Consider the following 25,842-nt stretch of genomic DNA (forward strand, 5'->3'; position numbering starts at 1 on the left):
AAAATTAGCCAGGCGTGGTAGTGCGTGCCTGTAGTTCCAGCTACTTGGAAGGCTGAGGCGGAAGGATCGCCAGTGCCCAGCAGGTCGAGGTTGCACTCCAGTCTGGGTGACAGAGTGAGACTCCAACTCAAAAAACAAACAAAACCAAATTTTATTTTGAAAAAAAAATTATGAAAAATTAATGAACAACCAGTGATATGTATGTGGAAATATTTGGGGATATACTGATGACTACCGCTTACTTTGAAATGCACCAAAAAAAAAAAAAAAAAGCTAGATTAATGGACGGGTAGATGATAACGCAAATGTAGTAAAATGTTAAAGGTAGAAACTAGGCGGTGAGTGTATGGGTGTTCTCTGTAAGACTTTCAACTTTTCCGATGCTTAAAATTTTTCATAATAAAATGTCCAGGAAAAAAGATAAACAACAGACTGAAGGAAAAAATATTTCCAACATATAAGAGATTTTTATCCAGAATATATAAAGAGCTAATCATCAATAGGAAAAATAAAAAACCCAGTGGAAAATTAGCAAAGGCCTTCAGAAAAAAAGACAAGGCCAACAGTGAATGAAGAGATCGTCCTACTCATCAACAGAAACATCCAGACTAAACCAGCACCACCCCTCACTCCTTACCCACCTGGTTGGTATTAGCTCGCTCACACTCAGCAGTGTTGGTGGAGGTAGGTATTCCCACGTGCTGCCAGGCCTCCGTGGAGCAGAGCTGCCACCTGGACAGCATCTGTGAGTCTGTAGAAGCTGATCTTTCACCTCCTGGTGTCACCAGAGCAGGATGCCAGTGAGCAAACGCTTACACCTGTGCTCTGGTACTTGCTGCAATAGTTCGAATGGCGTGGAGTCAGTCACTGTGGGAAGATCTACGGCCTGTTGCTAAGTCAGAACCACGTTGGGTTATAGCACAAACATAAAAAGTGAAGCCTCTGGGTAAGTACACACACACACACACACACACACACAGCAGACGAAATAGTCTGGAAAGATACAAAAGCCTATCTTGAGGGTAGGATTGAGGCTGGCAGCCAGAACAACTTGACTTGCAGTAAATATGCTATGAAATAAATTTACAAGACCAAATCATGTATTGTCTTCCTAATCAAAAGCATTAACAGATTACTCAGCCAGTCTTCCATTTTCCAAGCACTTACTTTAGCATACAAGTAGCAAATTATGTACCTTCTCATTAGGATTTTACAACTGTATCAGCAAACCAGGCTTCAATTTATCCCAATCATCCCCAAGTCAATCTGTATTCACCATGTACTACAGGAACGAACTCAGCAGTTTCATCAGCACCAGTTCATGCCCAGAGTCCAGGCACATGCTGGTGACCCCTTAGGCCCTGAGCACCGCTGCTGACAAGCCCTTTTTACTATGCTATGGAGTAAGATGACTTGGCACTTGCTGTGATCACTAATGAATAAAGTGCAGAACTGGCTCCTAATATGTCTCCCTACCCCCATCCCCCCATCCAAGTGTGGAGTCACATCTGGCTATGCGGGCAGAAGAGTTTGCCATCTATCGGGCCAGTCACTTCAAAACCTTAAAGAATGACTTGCTTTTAAGTGTACCACACAGACTCCTTACAAGCAAGCATCTGTAAGAGTTGCACGTAGCTAATATCATTCTATGACTGTTAAGGGCAGATGTGTGGGCGTGTACGTGTTCACATATCACTTCAGCTGTTTCTCCACCATTCTGTGAAAACAAATCAATCAGCTCAGCAAAACTAGTTGAAAGTTTTATTTATATAAAATTCATTAAGAACATAAAAGATTGAGTTTCTTAAAAAATCTGCGGTTATTTACAGCAGTATTGCACAAGTAAAGTGGCAATTACCCTGTCAAAATTCATCAGTGCAAAACACAAGTAAGCCAGGGAAATTGCAATACAAATGCTACATATGCTGGGTCCTAGGAAACAGGTTAGTGATGGATCAGTATACACATGGATCAGTGCTATTTATAAACAGGTACCTGACGAGTTCTGATACAGTAACGAATGGTCACAGAACCTGGACATAAAACCTAAGAGAGCTTCTAAAGTCTGAAATTCCCAAGTACAAGTAGTCAAGTCACTTAGCTGGGAGCTTGAGGGTGCTTGTTGCACACGATGCCATAGAACAGACCCCAACCGATTTAGTGTCATGTGTGGACACGTCCCTGCACACATTTGCATGTGAGGGGACACACACAGGCACCAGGCTAAATCAGCAGGGATGGCAGAGCCACCTGCATGGAACTACTAGTGAGTCTCCCCAGAGCTTCCGTGAGCTTTCACATCTTGACATCGCACCCAGGGGGCCCCCAACCTTTCTCGAAGGGGATGGAGAATCGGAAGGAGGGCATCGACCCGAAGAAGCAGGCTGACCAAATGCAGTGACCAAATGGGTGACAGGTGGGGGGAACTGTACAATTAGCTCCTGAAGACAAACAATTTAGTCCAACCTCAAAAGCACAGGAAGTCGCACACAGAGCAGGTGGGGGAAACCCAACCATTCACCAGTTGCCCACAGGAGGTAAGTGGCCTGAGATGGTCCTGAATTAGGAGCCACCTGTCCCAACTTCCCTTTGTCCTGTCTGCCCTCGCCCTGGATGAACACAAGGAAGCACCTCCAGAGGTGGCACATTTTGATTTTTCTCAAAACTGAGCAGTCAGAGACAAATTTTCAATGAAAAAAAAAAAAAAATCTTCCCCGTCTGCTGATTATTCCTTTTTTTTTTTTTAAGATAAAGTCTAAAGTTAGCAAAATTTGCCTGCCTGTATGAGAAGTTAGCTGTTTTGGAACAAAGAAGGTTTCTGGGTATTTCTTGGAGAATTTTGTAACCTGCCAGACTTACACTTTCCTCACTGGTATCTAAACATAAACTTCATTAAAAGGGCAACAAAGCCCAAGAACTGAAACCCATTTGATGGGAAATCAGAAGAACCCAAAGCTGGAGGGCCACCTTGGAAGATCATGTAGTCTGTGATGAGCTCACCGGTCACCACCTCACACCTCAGGAGTTAAAGTAATTCATGGGACGGCGGGGGGGGGGTGGAGCACAAGGATGTCAACACTTCTCAGAACTTAAGACATTAAATAAGCAGAAAATAAATATACAATATTTCTACAAGTTACAGCATTATGAAACAGTAGGACACATTACACAGAAAAAGAATCTACAATATTTACAATCCTCAATTCTGAAAAAGTTTAGGAAAACAGTGATTTTTTTTACTCATTTATACTGTACAAAATTTTACAAGAAAGGTAAAGGAAACACAATTGCACACAGACATTTGGCTCAGTTGATAAGTAAAATATGACCTACTCATCTAATAAATAGTCAAAATATATACAACATTAAGAAGGGGAAACAGCAGGAAATTGTATTCCACTGTATACTTTTTTAATTAGAAGGAATTTTACACTGATTTCTCCACAACCCTCCACGAATTCTTCATCAGTTCGTTTTTGGGAAGAAAATCTGAAGAATCACTCATGAAGTTATTCTGTGTGTGTTTATTGCATTTCCGTGTTGAGTCACAGGACACTTTTTACAAACCTCATATGGGGAGAGGTTGTCAAGGCACAAAACCCGCATTCAGTTTTCAAAAAAAGGGAGCTACTTCTTTTTTCTACAAAAAATTTTAAAAATAAAAATAAAAAGTAAAAGGTATACCCATGGTAGGCATACTTTCTACAGGGAGGCATCTTGATTAACAGATACATACAGTACAGAGACATCCAGTCATCACTCTAAGTTCTGGAGCCAATAGCCTGTTCTTTAATACTTCTACAATTCATAGAATCTCTCATTTCCTCATGAGCTGTTTCCACAGCCAGCTTGGAGGCCCGGGAACCACTGGGCCAAAGGGAAGCATGCTTGTGTGGTGCATACAGCCCCTGGTTACCGCAGGCAAGAGCCCCCCATGTCTCTCCCAGGGTTGTACCCGGGATTCCCAAGGGGCTGCAGGGCTGAGGAAACAGAGTAAAGTGCTCCAGTCAGGAGACTGGCACATGAGTACAGAGATCCTGGGAGGAGGTGGCCCAGAACCAAATACGTCTTTGGTGTGTTTGTCCAGCAGGCCTGTGGCTGCAATTCCACCACCACTTACAACCGTGGGCTGTGGGGGACCCTATAAACAGGCTTGAGACACATCAGGGAACAAGCTGAGCTCCAACACAGCTTTTAAACATGGTCAAAAATCCCAAGAAGTTTTGAGGAAAAAGAAAATTTAAAAAAAGGAAGAATACTTGGAATCAAATCTTCTCTACCTAAAGGAAAAAGTGTATATGCAGTATATATATATATATACTATATATATAAAAAATTAGAAAGATACGAATGAATGGATTTTTCCACTTAATTTAAATAACGTGACAACACTGGTCCTCTACTGGGGAAATGTAAATACAATCGTTGTTGGCACTGCCGACTCATTTGAAAATTCACATATTTCTTTTAAAAAGTTGTTTAATGATCGGAGTTCTCAAAAATGTTGAGTTACAGAGTTCACAGAACCATATCCCCCCTCCTAATCACTGGTCCCTAATCTGTCTCTTGCTTGGGTTCCCCAATTGTTAACCTGCCTTTGAAATGCTGTGTGGGCTTCCCGTCCATTGCAACCACTGCAGGGACAGGCACAGAGAAGCACCCCATGAAGATGCAGGGCACAAGTGGTCTGACAAAACCCAACTGCCCTAAGAGAATGAAAAAAGCAAACTTCTGGTTAAGGAAATTTTTCTGTGGTGCTGGTAGAAGTGGGATGAAGCCTGTATTTCAAAGTGGATTTAGAGGAGAAGGGCCAAGTGTCAGACACCGCAGGCCAGGTGGACTCTAAGTTGCACTAAAAGGCAGGAGGCCCAGGAAACGGCCATCTGCAGTCTTGTCCATGGCCTGTGCCAGTTCCCACAAGGGCATGAGCTGGACACATGCAGTGGAACTCGGCGGCACATGGGCACGGCGACCATCTGGGACCAGATGCTGACAGTACATCCTGTGACTAAGGGAAAGCCTGCAACCTGACTAACTGCACAAAGGGGCATAGCACTGAGTCTGCTGTTATTACTTCTACTGCCGCTTCAGAATACTTCTAAATGATACGCCCATCCAAACTAAGTGAAAATCAACAATGAATGTTTCCCAGTCAGCTAATAACAGAGCGATCAAGCTGTGTATAATACAGGCAGATATTAACACTTGTTCTGACCCAATTTCATTATATCATGAAAATACCCTGGACCAATCAAGTACATCCGAGTCCAGAGCGTCACAAAAAGTAGATCAGAAAAGACACACAAAAACAGTCTGAAATTTTGCCACAGATGCAAATGAATTTAAGGAGGTACATAAATATTTACAAACGGGATTGGCAATGTAGGCTGACAACAGACCCTCTGCCCCTTTAATCAGTTCCATTTCATAAGAACTCTTTTGGTATTAATAAAAATAATTACAAAAAGGTTGAAGAGGCAATGGCAGGGAAGGGAGGGGGACATATCACACCTCTCCCTGTTTAAAAATTCTGTACAATAATCTCTAAAAATAAACTAAGGCAGCTTTATAAGTTAGCTGGCTCAGTTTCCACTGCAGGGTTTGCATCATCCTCTGAGTAGGCAATAGGTTCTTAAAATTTTTTAAAAAATCATTCACAAGTTGGTTAAAAAGTTTCCATTTCCTTTTTGAAAAACCTGTTCTTATTAAAGAAGGTGGGAGAAAAAAAAAACAAAACACCACATGTAAACACCATTCTTGCATAAAATCCTCCTCCAAAGAACCATGGTTTGTACATTAAAAAAAAAATCCTCCCTGTTTTACATTCACAACAAACTTTCATTAGAAATTCTGCCGTGTGGTGATAAACAGAAAGGTCAAGGTCCCATCCAGCTCGTGTCTTCTGAACATGTCGCCTGCCCCTCTGGGACAGAACCGCTGGCTGCATAGTAATGGCACCAAGGGACCGCGGTGCTGAGGCTTGTCGGTCTGAACAAGCGAAATGTCTGCACATATCTTGGCTCCGCAAAGAACTCATCAATACATTCTCCATACCAGGCGGACAATGTAACGTAACAGTCGTAAGAGAACCATTTGTGGGTGATCTTCGGCTGCTTGGTTATTATTCAAATAAGCCTGAAACAAAAGAAGGAAAGTGTCTTAATTTCGAATTTTGAGAGGGGAAGGTGCCCATATTTAAGTGAACAACCAATCCCACCTTGTTATGGAAGGTCCTCCCCCTTCAAGAGCACAAAGCATAATCTCCACCCCCACCCCACCCACTGAGATTGCCAAGGAAACTCATTTCCATTTCCCCTGCAACGGGAACATACCACTACACAGGGCAGACATAACAAACGATTTCTCCTTAAAACAGAAAAGTAAAGCAACCAAAAGAATGTTTGCAAAAAAAGAGAATCCCTGAATCTCAGCATTCAGGATGGCAAACCTCCATATAGTTGCCAGAGAAAAGCTGACCTTCTTCACTGCTGTACCATGGGTTTTAAAAAGGGCGGTAGGACAGAGAGGCAGAGGAAAGGAAAGAATGAAGTTGGTAGGTGTAAGGAATTATCTTACTACCCAAGCTAACTGGCATTCAAATATGTTTCAGACTCTCCCAAGGGTGAGTTTCTGTTAGCTGTAATTTATTTGAGAAACCAGTGATTGGGGTAATTTGCCCTAAGAAGCTAAATAAAGTGCTGTGGTGATGTGCCACTGTGCCTCTGCTTGGTGGCTGGGATACACACTGTGACCCAGTGGGGCACCCAAGGTCACAGACACAAGGTGAAGCCAGCCCTCATCCGGGAGGGGAGAAAAGAGCAATTAAGAACATTAAAAGCCTCTTTGCCAGTGACCACCATAAGTTTACTACACCCCCAGAAACTGTTCAAAAGGAAACCACCAGACTAGTCAAAGCTTTCAGGGTCCTCAGGTCTTCCAAAGTGCCCACCTTCCGGTTCTAATTCACTTTGTGGGTAAGCGCAAGGTGTAAATTCAGAGTTGCCAAAGAAGGCAACAGATCACATCTGCTTCAAAGCTGTGTGGCTATTCAAGTCAGAAATCTGTCCCTGTCATTTCCTTAATGACTAATCCACACGATGCATGACCGTTTAATTCTCCCTTCTCCTTGTGTGGAAGATACTTCCAACACACCATCACGGGAACTACCGGCCATGAATCAGGCTGAGACCACTGTCCAATCCTAGATCCCACTCGGCCCCACAGACACCAGCTGCAACCAGAGCTCCCTTCTTACCACTGTTTATACAAGCTCTCAAACGCCTGTTTGACAGAATGGGATTGCGATAAGGCCAGGGCATTTCCCCTTTTCCTTCCATAACAAGATTGGAGGAAATCAGCTTTATGTAAGCGATTCCTGTAGAGACACTCCATAACCACAGTCTGCGATTTTTATCTCTTTTACACACAAGATTGCTTTGTTTTGATTTAACTTTCAAAATTACTTTGCTTCTTCTGTGTGAGAATAATTTAGGGGAAGGTTAATTTTAGTGTAGGCGAATATTAACAGGTTGAAAGAGGCTTATTCAAAATAAAACCACTACTTACTAAAATGAAGAAAGTATATGCTATGATGGGCTGAGTTATCAATTCACAGAAGGAAATCTCATGTAAGCCCAGTGTCACTGTCATCCTGGGTATGGCCAGAGTAGGGGGCTGACTGAGTGACCACATAATGCCAAAGAGGGGACCGAGTCATGTGAACTGGGTCACGTGAAGGGCAGACACCACCTGCCAACACTATACAAGTTTCATGTTACAGTAGTGGTGACATCCAAGGTGAGAAACTTCCCACCCACCCTTTGAGAACAGCAGGTGTGTGTGATTGAGGGTAAGTAGAAGTCACCTCACGAATCTTTCCAACTTTTCAGAGTTCTGCTTTCATGTCAAATGTAAAGGACACGGGGGAATTCAAAGACATGCTGGGGAGGGTGGTGGGCACACAGGAAACTCTGGCAAAAAGGACGCCCAATCCCTGACAAAGAAGATACTGTAGCAACTCGATCTGCAAGGACACCTGGATGCCTGCCCTCTCAGAGAGCGGGCGTGACAACACGGCACATGCTTTTAAGCCGACGAGAAATTGCTTTTGGAAGACATTCAGCGGAGGAAGCCATTACCACTGATTCTAAGAGCCGTGCCAGCCCAGAAAGCCCTTGACAGCTGGCACAGCCAGCTGGAGGTGCTGCTGGCTCAGCGCGTGTGCCCGCACTGCAGAAGACAGCTGGAGGCAGGCAGCCCCTATTTCCACAGATGCCCTGCCCTCTAATTCCTGCAGCCTTAAAAATTAGCATGGCTTATGATTGAGGCTGAACTGGGGCAGGCGCTTGAGAGCCGCAGCTGGGCAAGGACACCAAGCCAGGACACAAGACTCAGCACCGTGCAGGGCCCCAAAGGCCATCGCCAGCTCCAGCACAGGAGCCTTCCCTATGATCCAGACATGTGAGGAACTCCTGCTATGATTAGCTCCTAAACCAACCTTTGGTCTGTCTGGGTGTAAGGGGTCAGGAGAGAGTTCAAAGCAATTAGGGAAAGCCCCCTCCCCTAGAGAGGAGCGCACTGGTGAGAGGTCAAAGTGAGCGAGTACCCAGTGGGTTCTGGCCAGAGCAGCATGTCCAAGACAGAGTTAGAAAATCAGGCCTAAAAATAAAATCGACAATCCATGCATTACGGGATAATCATCAGTTAAATGCAAGCATGACAGTAAGACTCAGTCAAGCACCATCACATGTAGTATGAGTGGTTCCTGGCCTCAGATGTGGGGCTAGGACAATTAACACTCCTATAAGGGAAGCGTCAGCAGCGATGTCTGGACCTTCTTCCCGAGACCTATTGTGTCTGCAGAGCCGGCCTCCTGGCCCCAAGTCCAGTGACTCTGTGTCTGTTCTGGTGGTTCTTAATCAGGTGGAAAGGGCATCTGTGTATCAAAGGTGCACCTAAACTCTGCCACTCCCAAACTGGGCAACATAAAAAAGCATAGACCAGGCTGAGGCGGAAGGATTGTTGGAGCCCGGCCGGTGGAGGCTGCGGTAGCTGGGAGTGGCCACTGCACTCCAGCAGTCTGGGTGACACAGAGTGAGACTCCAACTCAAAAAAAAAAAAAACCACATAGACTGTCTTTCCTGATTGAAAGTATTTAAAACAAAAATTAAAATAAGTACAATCAGGGAAGAAGTTCCATCTCCCTCCTGAACTTCTAAATGGTCTCCTCTTCATGGGCTGAATTGTGCCCCCCAAATGCGTAAGTTGCAGTCCTAACACTCAGTACCTCAGAATGTAACTGTATTTGGGGATAGAGCCCCCTCAATGAGGTAACTAAGTGAGGTCCACCAGGGTGGGTCCTAATCCAAGATGTCCTTATAAGAAGAGACGATCAGTATACACAGACACAGAAAGACACAGTGAAGACAGGGAGAAGATGGCCATCTACAGGGAGAAGACCTCAGAAGAACCCGTTCTGGCTGTCCCTTGACAGTGGACTTCCAGCCACCAGACTGAGAGGAAAAGAATTTCTGTTGTTTGAACCACCCAGTCTTGGGCCACTCAGTCTTTTATGGCAGCCCTGGCTGACTATTATACCATTTCATTCATGTTACCTAGCATCCCTGCTCCTTCACTCTTTAAGTGAAAACAACACTTCTTAGAGCAGAGTTGGTTAACTCTGTTTCAGTCTAAATTGAAAAAATACTTTAGAAAGCTATAATAAGCCAAGCATGGTGGCTCACACCAGTAATCCCCCCAGCACTCTGGGAGGCCAAGACAGGAGGATCAATTGAGTCCAGGAGTTCAAGACCAGCCTAGGCAACATAGCGAGACCTTGTCTCTACAAAAAAAATTTAAAAACTTAGCCAGGCATGGTGGCATGTGTCTGTAGACTCAGCTACTTGGGAAGGCGAGGTAGAAGAATCCTTGTCTGAGCCCAGAAGGTCAAGACTGTGGTGAGCTGATCATGCCAGTGCATTCCAGCCTAGGAGGCAGATTGAGACTTCGACTCAAAAGAAAGAAAGAAATATTATAATAACTAATTTGAGTGAAGGGGATTATTTAAAAAAAAATTTGCTACTAAGTACAAACAATTTATGCGACCACAGATTACTGTTCTCTCCTCTCACACATACATATATAAAATCACAAATGCCCAAAGAGGAGGGCTCATCCTGCGTGATATTTTATCTCTATGGTATAAATCAGAAGCTACATGAGAAGCTACATTTCATTCATGTTACCTAGCATCCCTGCTCCTTTACTCTTTAAGTGAAAACAATGCTTCTTAGAGCAGGGTAACTGACTTTTATGGCATCCCACATGCCCCTAAGACGACGCCTTCAATGTTCACACAGCTTTGAGTCTCCTCCCAGGAACTGGTTCCTGACAGTCTGATAGTCCATGTCCTTCCTCTCTCTGGGTGAGTGGCTCCGGAGGCCCTGATGCTGGCTGCATGTCATTTGTCTGTGTACACGCTAGGTCTGACAAGTGACAAGTGCGCTGCCAGCACAAGATGATAAAAACAGGATAATAAGGCCAGGACAATACAGAGGCAAATAAATAACAGAAAGAAGCACTGATGAGGGGTGGGGGGAGAGACAGGGCAGGAAGGCACCAGAGCTAGGTCCCACGCTGAGCCCTGAAGGGAGAGGAGAGTTACTAGGAAGGAGAAGAGGAAACAGGGCCTTAAGGGTGGAGAGACACATCTGAGCCAAGGCAGGAAGGCCCAGAGGGCACTGCATTCGAGAAGGGGCAAAGAGCCCATAAAGACCATATTCTAAACTGCGAATTAAGTATTTGACTTCTCATAAACCAGAATGAAGAATCACAGGTTTGCTCCCCCATAGACTTGTCTCCTCCTCAAAGTGACAGGATTTAGAGCCTCCAAGTTTCACAGGCCCTCTTCTTAGAAGATGTGAAAGATGCCCAGTGAGATGGTGTCAAGAGCATTCGGCAGGAAGTATCTAAATGGCTCCTTTTAAGTCCACATGGCACCAGATGATGCTGCTCATCTGAGTGACAGCTGGGAAGGGGCTGTGCCAAGGGAATGCCTAGTACAGGTTGCTGCTGACTTATCAGGGGCTGGAGCAACCAGTGCAGCAAGAAACACTGAGTGCAGGATGGGAGCATGGATGCTCCGAGACACCTCCGCCACCGCCCTGAGCCACGCCACATGGGGCTGGGGCCTGGGCTGCAGGGAGACTGAATATAGTCCACAGCCACCATCACAACTTTAGCAGAGTCATCTTCAGTTTACACTTGGGATAACTAATCAAGTATCAGGGAATCTAATTTAGTTTAATGCCAAAATAATCACAGCAAAACAAAGTTCTCTTGCTCCGTCTGGGGAAGCGGGTGCTTGGGCAACAAAAGAGGCCTTGACCCCAGTGAAACGGCCAGGCTGACCAGCAGATACCTGCAGAATGCAGCTTTGAATTTTCAGCTTTATTCTTCTGTGGAAAATGAGCCTGGCCTCTGAAAGGGCGCCTAGGACATACCAGGCTTTCAGACTTCGTGTGCCCAAGCTTGGGGACAGAATTGCCCAGGACGTCACCGCTAAATGAAATGACTTGACACATGCTTTTCAGTCTTCGCAACAACCCCGTGAGCCAATGCAGTTCTCCCCATGCAGTTTTGCAGACAGTGAGACTGGCCAAGAGGCCCAGCAACTGGCTCTAGGTTGGCAGTGTAAGATGGTGGCAGGACCAGGACTGGCGTTCCAGAACCCATCCTCCTGTAAGAAGGCACACCTGTCATCATCTGAGCTAACACAGGCTCCCAGAATGGGAAGGGATGACGTGGAAGATTCAATGCCTGAGGCAGGAGAGAAGTTAAGGGGGGCTCCAGAGCCAGCACCTCCCCCTCCTCACTTGCCATGTGTGCGGGAAGGGTCTATCACTTCCCAACCAGAAGGAAGCCTTGTATTAGGTTGAAATGGGGTCACAGACTGAGCTTGTGGAGTGAGAATCGAGAACCACCAAGCGATTCCTACAACTCAGTTCAGACTTCAGCATAGCAGAGAACACAGCCTACCAACCCCTGCTCCAAAGGCAGGACCAGAACATGCTGGGCCAAATGACTCAATACATATACTGCACACCTGCACGCAGCATTACATTAGGGGGACTTACAGTAAAAGACACAGAGATATGTACAACATAATTTTTTAAAAGGTTAAGAGAGATCAGATGACATTAAGAGAGACTTAGATCCTGAAAACCAGGGGTGAGATTTGCTGCACAGTTTAGGCAAGAGTTTCTTTCCTGAGTCAAAGTTACAAAGGAAACATGACACTATCACTGTCATATCAAAGTGAGCTCAGTTCCTAATTCTGTGACACTGAAAAAGCAAGATATACTTATAGAACTCAGAGACTCAGATAAATTTAACTTATTCAAAACATGTTTCTTACAGAATTTCAATGCCAAATGACTAAGATGTCCTGAACTTTTTTTTTTTGTTTTTTTTTGAGTTGGAGTCTCACTCTGTTGACCAGGCTGGAGTGCAGTGGCACGCTCATGGCCGCCCTAGCGTCAACCTGCTGGGCTTAGGCTATCCTTCCACCTCAGCCTTCCAAGTAGCCAGAACTACAGGCGTGCACTACCACGTCCGGCTAATTTTTTGAGTTATTGTAGAGATGAGGTCTCACCAAGTTGCCTAGGCTGTTCGGCTGTTCTCCAACTTGTGGGCTCAAGCAGTCCTCTTACCTTGGCCTCCCAAAGTGCTGGGATTACCGGTTTGAGCCACTGCGCCCAGCCCTGAACTTTTTTTTTTTTTAAATAGCTTACTCTTTAAGTGGTAACATGTTATAGGAAATGAATTATGGACTGTGAGACCAAGGACTCTAACAGTAGAACTCTTTCCAGGAGGGTTCAGGCAATTGAGGATATAATGTTTGTCTGGGTGCTCCTCCATAGGCTGAAGGACAGAAGGCTTGGGATGGACATCCAGGAGCCTGAGAACACCTAGGGGCTGTCACAGCACCTTCTGCGATAGTGTTCAGTGTGGCCATAATCAAAGGAGGCAGAGTAGGGCAGGGAATTTTGATACAAGATCATCATCCCTCTACTCATTCATAACCCAACAATCTAAACAGCGTTTTATATAGCAGACACAGAAGTCAGACAGAAAAAGCCCAGTGTGTGACAAACATGATGGGGAGATCTTCAGGAAGAGGTGGTCTCTCCCTTTTCAGACCGAGAACCACAGTCAAACAGCAGCTCAGCTCATTATTTCATTGCTGGTTCAATATCTACTGCTGTTTTCAGGTGTCAGAAGGATGTTGCTGCAACACTGCCCAAACACCAAATCCACTTTCTATTCATCACCAAGGCAACGGGGTATTTGCATGGCTTGTGCTTAATGTGCTTTGATGTCACAACAGCTGGGGAGAGGGTGCCAGCAGACCTCCCCTCTTGGAGGCTGCAGTGCCTCTACCCCAAAACCGGGAGCGAGCTCTCGCCCAGTACTCTGAAGCGAAGAGAGATGCAGATGATCTGCTAGGGTGGTCTTCAAAAGTCACAACAAACTACATTTGCATGAACTAAACTTTCCATGCATCATTTCCAAGAAATGACTACAGTTAAGGCTTCCTGTAGGACAAATCATCTCCTCTCAGGTTCATCTCCAGTTGGGGCTGCTGTGCGCCTGACGCTCTTCAGGCAGCAAACACACCCCTCCACTTGGTGGGCCTCCAGCCTGTGGGACCTCAGGACTGGTGCTGGCTAAAACGAACAGCTCCTGACCACCACTTCTGAAGTCCGTGACTGTTCTGTGGCCAATCACAGGACGACAGAGATTGTTCTTCCATCTCCTTTGTGAGGCACCGTTTGATGAAATATTAGATTCAGAGCAGAAACACACTGTTCGAAGTGCTCCAGTCTCAGAAAAATGCTAAGTGAGATGCAACATACTTTAACCACAACTAAAACCCTAAAACCTTTCTGCTTTGGTTTAGCTGGTAGATGTCTAGCGAAGGATGATGTGAGAAGTGTATTATTTTTGAATGCCTGCAGAAGGCCAAGCAGTTCTTTGTGTGCATCTTCATTTCCTCCTCAAGAGATTAAAAAAACCCCAGCTAGACCTCCTGAAGTCCCCTTCCAGGCACCTGCAGCTCTAAATGGTTACATGATAATGGCTTAGACCCACAACTACAACACAGTCCTGCAGGTGTAGGCACCTGCCAGACAGATGGGACACTCATATGTGAAGCGAACAAACACAGGGCCTCCAGCTGAAGCCCACCCAGCCATTTAAACACACACCAGTGCCTCAGCCTCATCACACATTTGCGTATACCCAGACAGACACAGCATACGTCAGTAGTATCGAACATATGACTAGTTTAAAAAGCAGTTCCATAGTATTTGAAAGATAGACAGGTGGACAGAGTTCCTGGTACTCTCATTTTTAAATGCTGAAGACCAACTGAGAAACATTTCAATTATAGCTCCAAGAGAGAGGAAACAGCATGGTGATAACAACAGAATTTTCTAGCCCCACCTCTAAATGTTCTCATTTGATCTTCACTGTGCCCCACACCAAGGGACAGACCGGAAAATGGGCCTTCTAGAGGTTAAGTAAGGGTAGAGCCAGAGTTCGAGGTCTGACCCAAAGTCCCCGCACTTCCTCATGAGAGGTATTTTCCTGGGAGATCACAATCTGTCCTCAACAAGTCACAAAAAACCCTCATTGGGAAAACCAGCACGCCATGGTTGAGATAATCTGAGCCACATGCTCTCCCAAATGTCTAAGGGGAAAACCTAAGGGCTCATCACCTCTGGTCACACTTGTGGTATGGAAAAGGCATGGCCTGTGGCAGGTTCCTAAAACCAGGCAATGAGCTCCCTTTCGTCCAGCTCCAAGGAAAACCCTCGCTGAACCTGAAAACTGCATCAAGGGTACATGGCAGGTACCAATTTATCTAAGTTACTCATGATGGCTTTTGCTGTGAAGGCGGCCCTTCTATAAACTCCTGCCAGTGAAGTGTGGGGAAACCCATCATTTCATGAGTGAAGTCTTAGTCTGAAGCTCTGATAGGCAGATTTCCATTATTCTTTTCACAGACAGTAACAGAAAACAGTTCATTCTATTAAACTCCAACATTCAATCACATGAAGGCCTTCGAAGAATGCTGAGAACGTGTATCTCCGGGTTTGCGTTAGGTCTGTGTGATGAACAAGCAAGCTGTACTTTAGTCCTCTTCCTTGTGCGTTATTTACAGAACAATGACTCTCATTTGCAAAAGCAAGAATGAGATGGCCCTTGGTGATTTCATTTCTTAGGAAGGAGAGCACATAAAGATTTCAAGTTCATATATGGTATAGAAAATGCTTATGTATTGACACCTCAGTTTAACTTGTTTCTATCTAAACCAGTCTGTGGGTCACTATACATTTTCGCCCCACTTTACTTTGTCTGATTCAGGGCTACACATACTCTAATCAATTCATGTCTGACTGCAAAGCACCTAAGAAGTCACAGAAGGTAAACAATCCTAGTTCCAGTATTTGGGGCAGGGTGGGGGATGGGGAGGAGGCGATGTTGGTTGCAGAACAGATCCAGCTACTCCAAAAGCAAGTGTTGTTTGCTGTGAAGGTGCCTCACACCTCCTCCAAAGCCTTGACCTGCAGCCTCAGCCAAGACTCCCACCCAAGTAGACATCATCCTTCCAGAGCCTGTGTTCCAGGCCTGCACTTGAGGAAATTGCCTCCAGATGAACCGGCACGTGGACTCACACCGCCTCTGAGTGATGGAAAGAACTGGCAACCACTATTCAAGAAGAATAAGAAAACTGGCTAGTCTTATGTTGACACACTCACCTGTGAGGAAGAGAAGGTGCAGGCTGCTGAGACACAACACTGCTTACTTTCTCCAAAATAAAGATTCGGCTTCTTGGAGCCAGGCCCACTAACATCCCTGTACTCCCCAGTCCTTCACTGACAGACTTCTCTGGCCCTCAGGAGTCTCACAGGTAGGCCCCACATAGCAGAGCTGGATATAAGGGGCTGCAGTGCTTGGTGCGCCGTGTGGGCAGTTTATTCAGCAACTCTTTTGCCTTTTCAGAGCTCTGTTACCTCCCACAACTTGTCCTACATGTGTCCGTGCTACAAGGGCACCAGAGGGCTGTCACGGGCCAAATCTGCGAAAAACCCAAGCATCTAAAAATTTGGGGTAATACATAATAACCCATTAATAAAATGAGAAACCACGAATCCAAGCTGGTAAGTAAATAAATGTATAAGGGAGAAAGGAAAGCTCTTCCTCTTTTATTAGCTCTTTCTTTCTATCACAAATGGAAAAGCACTAACTTTACAGTGGAAGACACTGCCTTTGATCAAAGTTAATCTCACTGGTGAAGGGACAAACTGACATCATGTGCCTCCTGATGCGCTGCACCAAGGACGGCATATCACCTCTGCAGTATTCTGCCCAGAAATGCAAAACTCAAATCTCACCATGGGGAAACATGGCACCAATCAAATTCAGGGTGATTCGACACATTACAACTGCCCTGACCCTTCAAAATTGTCACTGTTCTAAAAGACAAAGATTGAGGAATGGTTGGGAATCAATGGGGCCAAGGAAACAAGACATCTAAATTCAATGCATGATCCTAGATTAGATCTTCAGTGAGAAAATACTTTTTGTTGTTAAGAAGGACGTTGTTGGGATAATTGGTGAAGTCTGAAAAAGTCCACAGAGCAGTTTTTTGATTTTTTTTTGATTTTGATAATTACACTGTGGTTATGTAAGACAATATTCTTATACTTGGGAAATACACACTGAAGTATTTAACAGTAGGTAAAGGAGTATCATTCTGCAATTTATTCTCAAATAGTTAAAAAAAATAATATGTACAGGTGTATAAAGAAGGAGAATTTAAAACAAATGGGGCAGATATAACAGGGTGGTTCTTTGTATCATTCTTGCAACATTTTTGTAAGTCTGAAATTATTTTAAAATAAATTTGCCAAAATCCATGTGACCTGAAGTCAAATGAATTTTGAATAGAACAGAAGGGATGGTCCCTTCTGCCCAGCAGGGTCATCTGGGGGAATTACACTGAATCAGAAGAGAAAAGGGGACATGCACTGAGACTTTGCGCTCACCTGTGCCTCTGTCACCTCCTCCTTCGAGGATTCAGCCTCCACAGCTCCGTCTCATATGCTTCCCCACTGCCCTTAAGTGGACTGAATACATGACAACTACACGACAACTTCCTCTATTTCTCTAACTGGAAAAACGGGAAAATATCCTGTCAGGCTTTGCAAGGCTCATGGTAAAAAAAAGACTCACACTTTAGACAAAGTACTGTGTTAGTATTAAGCAAATAAAGCTGGCAAATATTTAAAAGGCTAATAAACCATCCTAAAGTAGTAAAGTGATGTACTTAAGCTTGCCAGGAGGTAACAATTCCCTTGAAGAGAGCAGATAACCTGAATTCATTATTTTCCAAAATAGCTTCCCACTCCTTCCCCACATTTCTGCCCCAAGTATTCAACAATGGACCATGAATGTGACTACAGACAATGGACTGTTTTTAATCTAACAACTTCAAAACAGGTGTCTGTCTGTGGCTTTGGGGGTCATGGTGTCACTATTCAGAGTTTCTGTACTGTCTAGTTATAAAATCTGTCTAGTTATAAAATCTGAAGAATCTATTTGCCTTTGTTTTAGAAAAATTAGGTTATAACCTAGAATCTATCCCTACTCCTTTCCTCCAATATCCCAGCCTACTAAGAAAGCTACATTCCTTTAATTATTAGTGGCCACATTTTTGCACTGTATTATTTTTTAAGATCTGCAAAAGAAGATGCACAATTACAAAATATTGCAAATAGTGCAATGAGACTAATTAAATTTATTTTACCAAAGTGTGGCAAATAATAGGATGCATCTCATTTGAAAGATTAAACTGGAAATAATCCTGGAAGAAGAGGGGGAGAGGCAAGCTATGAACCTGTTAGATGTTGCCATCTCATTCTCAGGAGAGGGGCAAGGTAACAAAGATAGCCCAATGGCCTATGTTTCATTTGCATGTGACCCTAACTATTCACTACCATGGCAGCCTTTACTCACATGACCAGGGATGTAGAAATGCTCCAATCTCCACACCAGCCTTAGCCTATGTCTTGTTACTGACCACTCATGGCTATACCATGGCAGTGAGTCCACCAGGTCCATCAGGGCAAGCCCATGGGAAAGCCTGTGCATTCATTCACACTTCACAGTTTAAGGGGAAACTTTTATAAAACATCCCTGGACACATCCAGCTCTGTGGCCAAAGGCTCTGACAGAATCCCTGAGAATGAACATTGTGCTGGCTCATCTTAGTACCTGGAGTTCCTGGAAGTACGTGGACTCTAAGAGTACCAGAATCCCCCTCTGGTTTATGCCTCCTCTTTCTCAGGCAGTCATATCTTAGAAAGATCTAGCCCTGAGGGCATCTACCCAGTCCCATTCAAACAGGGGAAGAAAGAGACAGGCCCAGCGGAGGTCAGTTCATTTCTGATACTCAGAGATATCTTTATGCCCATCAGAAATGATCTGCCCTAAATTAGCCGGACGTGGTAGTGCGTGTCTGTAGTTCCAGCTACTCGGAAGGCTGAGGCGGAAGGATCGCCGGAGGCCAGCAGGTCGAGGCTGCGGTGGCCAGGAGCAGCCACTGCCCTCCAGCCTGGGCGACAGAGTGAGACTCCAAAAAAAAAAAAAAGAAAAGAAATGATCTGCCCCGTGACAGAGTGAGACTCCAAAAATCAGGACTTGAAAGTATTCACCTATCCTCTTGAAGGGACCATTTCCTCGCTGCCTCCAACCTAAATACACTGTGGTCCTGCCTGTCATTAGTTCCTCCTAGTCAACCAAGACAGAGCCAAGTCCAGTCATATACAGGAAAACCAAAATCCCCTTAGATAAATTGAAGTAGAGGAATTGGAGGGAATAATAACTTTAGTGACCAATACAAAATCAAACAACCTTCCAATGACCATTTCAGATCTAGGCTGGAAGGAATTTATGTTCTTTGAACTGGTACATGTCAAGAGGAGGATGCTAGGTTTTTTGCCAGCTAAAGGCAGTATATTAAGAAATTCCTAAGTCCCTTCATCAGCTCAACACTTCTCATTTCATGACAGAATCATTATTATAGCACACTTCCCATCAAACACACATACACACACCCCCACACATACCACCCACAGGAAGGTAGGGAGAAGAGCTGATGTGTTTCCAGAAAGCTCCTGACTCCCAGAGATTCTATAATTGAAGATATGGAAGATTCCTTTGTAAAGGGAAAATGTCCCAATATCTTTCTAAAAGAAGCTTGCAAGACATTGTATGCAAATCGGAAAATAAAGATTCCAAGTAATTAACAGGTAATAGCCATTTACTTAGAAATAGTTAGCTAAAAAAGAGACTAACATCCAAACTGAGATAGAAACACTGGGGTATCCTAAGTACAACCTCCCTCCAGAAGAGAAAAGAGGCTTTAAAAAATCTTTAGGAGGCACTGATATGACACGACAATGCTCAGGAAAAAACAGAGCTGGAAAAGAAGTGACAAAACAAGAATAAATGATATTCACCATTGTAACATCTTCCACAAACTAAGACTTAGTGACTTCTTTTTGGATAAATCAACAGAAATATCTTCTGCGAATAAGTCAAGATTGCATTATATCACACATTTGCTAGTGTACCTCTTAGAGGAAGCAGTCACATGTGCTCCTAAGGGTCCTTACTCCCAGAGTTGAAGCCTAAATATTTACAATGTCTCCTGTATGAAAAGGTGTACAAATGGTCACCTATATTGCCACTGGGAAAAACAAACAAACAAAAAATACACTACCTCTACAGAAGATACAGGCTAATTTTTTTTTTTTTACAAAATCAAGGTCACATATCAAAATTTAAGTGGCAGTCAACTATCCTTATTTAAAGATTTTTACATCCCAAATAACAGGCCATTAATTAGTAGACTTTAATATATTTCAATAAATAAATGTCCAAGGACAGCAATGGGTTCTGCTCTAACTTAGGTCACCTCGTAGGTTGCAGGAGAGTCTTTTAGATTAAGTGCTGGCATTGCTCCCTTTAGCTTGGTGACAAAATTTTAAAATTTCTTTAACTTTGACCCAAACTGCCTAAAGGGAGTACAGAAATACTCAACACAGATGAAAAACGATGTTAACAATCCTCACTTAGATGGTACTATCTCAAATCCATAAATAATCTCTTTTTTAATATTGATGTTTTAAGGTCTGTGCTTGTAAAATTCCTTAGCTGCCTCCTACTGTACTTTATTTAATTGCTATCACTTAAATTCAGCCATAAAACAAATGGAAAGGAGAAACAATAGGTCACACAAAGGCAGCCCTTTCATGAAAAATCACTTTAAAAAAAAAAAAAAGGGCACGGAGGGGGAGGGTGTGTGGAGAAAGGGGTTAGAGAAAACATCATTACCCTCCTCGGATAATAAGCGTTAAACTCGTCTCCGATACGCCGCAACTCCTGTGCGATCCATATCTCCGGGCGCATATCTGGAGGTTCAGCCTGAGACTGCCTCATGGACTCTGCATCAGAACAGACAGAACAAAAATCACACTGTGGGCCATGGATCCCCGAGAAACCTCCGAAGGTCAGGTTCTAGAAGCAAGCCCATCTCACACATTCCTTCATGTTTGGGGAAGCTCCCTGACTTCTAGAACTACAATCATGCATTAGTGATCAGGGTGACAGAGTACATAACTTTAGAAGAGTAAGAAATGCAGAATAATTTTCTTTTTCAAAACTTCAGACTCAAAACTGCAAAAATTAAAAACATCCTGGCTCATTCACACACACTCCCATTTCAAGAAGTTACCAAAAAATGGTACAGTAAATATTGCCAAAGAAATATGCTTGAAACATACTTAAACATGAAAATGTAGCTTGTCAGTAAAATAACCATTTCAATTTTATTACAAGGTAAAAAATTTCTAGAAAAAATTCAAACATCATCTAGGAATATGAGATGAAATGATTGTTTTGTCCCATTCAAAGCAAAATAAACAAATGCCCGAGAACCTTGGATGAGTTGGCATCAGCAGCCAGGTTTTAGAAGTGCTACCACGGGGCCATATGAAGCATGATTACATGTTTTATCTCAATATTAATGCAGTCAATAAAGATGGGTTCAAGTCTGCAAACACCACATGGGGAGAGGAAATGTTCTAGGTCTAAGAGTAAGGCATTTCTGAAAGGAGAAAAAAAAGGGAGGATGGCCCTTTCATTAAGCTGTCACCAACACTCACACCCAGTACATTCATGCGTTTGCTAATTAAACCATTAAAAGCCATGTGACAGCCAAAAATAAGGGAGAACAAAAAAGCTAGCTGTCAAAAGATCCCATTATGTATTAGGAAGATAATATTCTCTACACACAAGCAAAAGCATTGCACTCAGAGGCGAACAGTTCATGTGCATGTGCACAGGAAAAGAGATAAGATTCTTAGATTTCAACTGCTATTCACATAAGCCTTATGTTAACTTACTGTGAAAATGGGCACACTTGTACCGGCAGCTAAACACATTATGTTTTTCACCAGAGCAAAATATGTAAAAACCTATGATAACTGGATTTTGCAATAATGTGAACAACGGCTTCCTGTTTTATATTTTTGTAAAAGGTAAATAAAACTGATAGTGATTCATAACTCTATAAAAACACTTAAAAGTGAACATTTCAAAGAGTTTTTGCCAATTCTTCTGAGAACTCTAGCCCCATCTTCTCTTTCTTCAGCCCCCACCCAAGTGAATATAACAATCCCATGAAGACTGAGGACCTAAGAGAGGCAAGGTATCACACGAGCCCTGTGGGGGGAAAGGGGACACAGATCCCCTCCTGAGTTACCGGCATTCAATGAATAAGCCAGATGGAAAAACTGCTAAAGGAAGCCCTGGTGGAGAACACAAAGGCTGATGAAGGGGAAACTTTTAGGACAAGTAAGGACAGCCCCTGAATACATATCCAGTCATATAAAAAATCACTTTGGCTATACCTCTGTCACACACATATTTCTAACATTAATCTATACATTAAATTTTGAGCAACCAAATTGGCAAAATTTCTGGGTAAACAAGATGCAGGTGACGATGCTGCTCATAGTTCACTTAGTTCACTTCCTTTTCCTGGGTATATAGCCCTTCAAAGATTTACTGCATCACAGGCACCAAATCTTTTCATACTATCAGCAATCAAGTGTTTTTTCCCTGTCTTAGAAGCTTTTAAAGTTAGCTCACCCTTAGGGGAAGGAAGGACTCTTGTTTGAGTGCCTGCTACGTAGGGTTCTCATACAATCCTGGTAGTCTCAGAGCAGGACACCATGTGGTCACTCACGTGCCACCATCACCCACCTCTTCTGAGAGTTACAGTCCTACTTGTTTCTCACTATACCTGGTTGAGAGAGAAAGGCTGCCCTTGACCCTGAAGTCAGAAATGAAGACAATGCCAATTATCCAAAGAAACCTGTGAAATATAGATTGATGCTTCAAGGCTGATGGGTAAAAACTGCTGGACAAGTTACCTGCTATTTAATAACCCAAGAGCTTCTTCACTATTCTACTCAACAAACCTGAGTGCCCACATACCAGATTTTGTTCTACAAGATGCTCCAGTACAGCAACAAAAAAGCCATGCCCTGTTCCTGTAGGGCTTACATTCTTGTGGATTAAATGCTTAATTTAAACTAACGGCTTCGGGTCAAGGATACTTATTTTATACTTCTTATAAAACAAAACAAGTATGACTTGCCCCATTAATTTCCCCCAACCCGTAGATGAAGCCTATTGAATCCTATTGAACACTTGGTTTTACACTGGTGGTTTAGAAGGTTTCGTCTGGCTCATGCTTGGATGACAACTCAAGGCACCATCAAAGAAGCCGGTTCCTGTCAGATGTCAACTTATCAAAACCAGCACCCAGTGAATCAACTTAGCCAGCAGCTAAGAGGGAAACAGGGAACCCTGGTGGTCAAATCCAACTTGTTCACCTTAGAGATAAATGCCCAGCTATTTTGAGGGGAAGGAGACGAGCGGACAGCCTGTTTCTTCTATGGAAAGAGAAGTTCAGTAGTTCATTGTTAATTAGCTTAAATAAGTGCATACATAGAAATGTACCCACGAGGTCTGGCGGTGAGACAGGGAGGGTGGGTATGTCTATGGGGGGCATAGGAGGCTGCACTTTTACAAACCCCTAAGCCATTCTGGGGAGCAAATCCCCAGACTAGTCCCCAAGAAATACTGCAAAAGGGTAAGAAACCTTTGTGGATATCCCGGAGTCCTGAAAACATTTAAGAGTTTTGAGAGTTGCATTAACCAAAGACAGTAGTTTAGACCAGGCTGAGTATACACTATAATTCAAAATACAGAAAATTCTTCAAAGGGATAATTCTGATGAGGTACATTTTTACCTACAGAAAATGTAGTCTTGGTATTTAAGAAAGCATTTCACGCCATAAACCTGGCACTAAAACTTAAAAATAAAAAAGGAACAAAGAAATATAAACTGCACTTAAGGTTATAGCTACTCTAAAACGTATCATCTGCAGCAAAAGCTCCAAAACTGCAAGTACCAGATGGAGCCAGAGAGGACTTCCAAGGCCCAGGATTTCTTTTTCCTTACTCGTAACAAAAGTCACCAATCAAAACTTTTATAATGCAACATGTCAGACACAGGCAATTTAAGTCAGAAGTGTGACATGTCAGCTGGATTTTTATCAAATCTCTTAAAAATAGTTTTTTGAGGCTGGACATGGTGGCTCACGTCTGTAATTTCAGTACTAAGGTTGAGGTGGGAGGATTGCTTGAGCCCAGGTGTTCGAGACCAGCCTGGGTAACATAGCAAAACCTTGTCTCCACAAAAAATCAAAAATTAGCTGGGCATGGGAGTGCATGCCTGTAGTCCCAGTTACTATGGAGGCTGAGGTGGAAGAAGCCTCTGAGCTCAGAAGGTTGAGGCTGCAGTAAGTCATGATCCTGCCACTGCATTCCAGTCTGGGCAACAGAATGAGACCTGATTTTTTTTTTTTTAAGGTAGTGTTTTTGAAATCCAGAACTTATTAGTAACATTATTTCTTATGAAAAAATACCACAAGATATAATTAATCCATTTTTTCCATAGGAAAAATGAAAAAATTAAATCTAATCTTGATTCTACCCAAGAAATGGTTGTTTATTTTAAACACACAACTGAACATACTTAGCCAAATAAGTGCACATGGTATAGGGGGAGGGAAGAGGACATTTTCTAACGCCAAAGAACTTGGGTTACTCAAAGATACACATTTCTTAATTAACAAACCAATCTGGTTCAATAACAGAACTATTTTCCAACTCATAAAGTAATTTAAAATCTAAGCATTCAGCAACTGAAAAAAATTAATATTGTGGTTAAGTGGCTGATAGTGAAATCAGGCTGGGGTTTTCAGAAAGAACTTTCTGTAGCACCATCAGCCAAGGCAAGAATATAAAATGAGATTGCCAATTCATAATGAACTCAACATCAGTCAAGCTAAACCTTCTGATGTCTCTTCAATGCCCAAGAGTTTCTGCCCCAATGCAACAAACAGCAGGTACTCAAAACTGAAGTCGCATCATGGCATTCACCGTCCCCTTTCCAAAGGCATCCTCACTCTGTGACAGTGCTGTGAAGTGACATCTAGTGACTCGGGCATGTGTGCTAGGTGGGTGGGGGAGGTCATGTCACACACAAGCATTCTCAACTGCAGCCTCAATCTGGGCCCAGGGTTGTGTGACCCTTATTTCTGAGAGGCAGCTGCTGTTTTGGTCCCCACCCTCGTCATTCTTGGAGTTTCAAGTGCAGCACCAAAAGCCAAATTAAAATTCACCAGAACGCTTCACTCTGCATTGTTTGAAGAAGCTCAGTCATATGCAACTACTTGGGTAGAATCAAGACTATATTTTACAGTAATCAACATGAATTAAGCTTTGAATCAATATTCAATTTGGAACTGAGAAAGGATTTTTCAGTCCCCTCAAACAGGAACAGCATGGCTTTGAAGAAATGGTTGTTTATTTTATTAAACATACAACTGAACATACTTAGCCAAATAAGTGCACATGCTGTCTGGCACATATCACTGTGAGCCAACATCTCAGGGCTGTCCATTCTAATCCCTGTGGAGATTCTGAGTTCACCAAAGCCATAAAGGACCCTGTAAAGGACTATTTTCTTGTGGACTCAAACCAGCTTTAAACCAATTCCAAAAGAGATACTCCAAAAACAGCTTGAGAAAATGCTGCCTCTGCAGGACACTGCTCTACAAGTCTCTTCCTTACTCAGACATCTTCAGAAATATGTTTCTTAATTCAGTTGCCCAAAGCATCAATTACAAGAAGATGGAAACAAGCAGGCCAGTTGGCTAAGGTTTCCTTAGGAAACCCACCCGAGTGATCAAGCTATCTCTATGCCCAGCTAGTTACAAGGCAAAGAAGAGCAGCCACCCTCACAGTAAGTTTCACTACAGTAAATGCTATCAGAATTGCCTGTCTGCAATCTTCAACTCTGATGGTTCTCAGAAATATAATGAGGCAGAAACCAACTGCACACACACCCACCCACACACATCCCTTGCTCCAGGTCTATTTCTCATTTGCATTGTTTCATATTTTTGGCAAATCCTCTATCAATTCCATGGAGCCACTGGATTAAAAGGAAAGAATCTTATCAGAGATACAGTGACAGCATCAGTACTTGGAGTTTCCTCAATCTGTTTTTTCCCTGGTACACATTTGTGTCAAGCCTGGGCAGTTCCATGAACTCAAGATGCTTTAAAACAG

The 25,842-nt window shown here is 43.4% G+C and overlaps 1 protein-coding gene across 4 annotated transcripts in view; it reads right to left on the bottom strand.

The window, feature by feature from the left end:
- Window positions 1-6,036: 6,036 nt before the first annotated feature.
- BCL2L11 (BCL2 like 11) overlaps window positions 6,037-25,842 on the bottom strand; it is a 39,682-nt gene continuing 19,876 nt past the window's right edge. For 3 of the 4 annotated variants that reach the window (XM_008053174.2, XM_008053185.1, XM_008053178.1), the window contains 2 exons: window positions 20,467-20,576; window positions 6,037-6,135 (listed from right to left, as the gene is read on the bottom strand). In XM_008053174.2, coding sequence (XP_008051365.1) covers window positions 6,037-6,135; window positions 20,467-20,576 — 209 coding nt within the window. Of the gene's footprint in view, window positions 6,136-19,042; window positions 19,073-20,466; window positions 20,577-25,842 lie in introns of those variants that run through there. The other variant, XM_008053189.1, reaches the window with a different exon arrangement.

This window comes from Carlito syrichta, unplaced genomic scaffold (assembly GCF_000164805.1).
Source record: "Carlito syrichta isolate Samal-C Ts95f unplaced genomic scaffold, Tarsius_syrichta-2.0.1 Scaffold73636, whole genome shotgun sequence".
Classification (NCBI taxonomy): domain Eukaryota; kingdom Metazoa; phylum Chordata; class Mammalia; order Primates; family Tarsiidae; genus Carlito; species Carlito syrichta.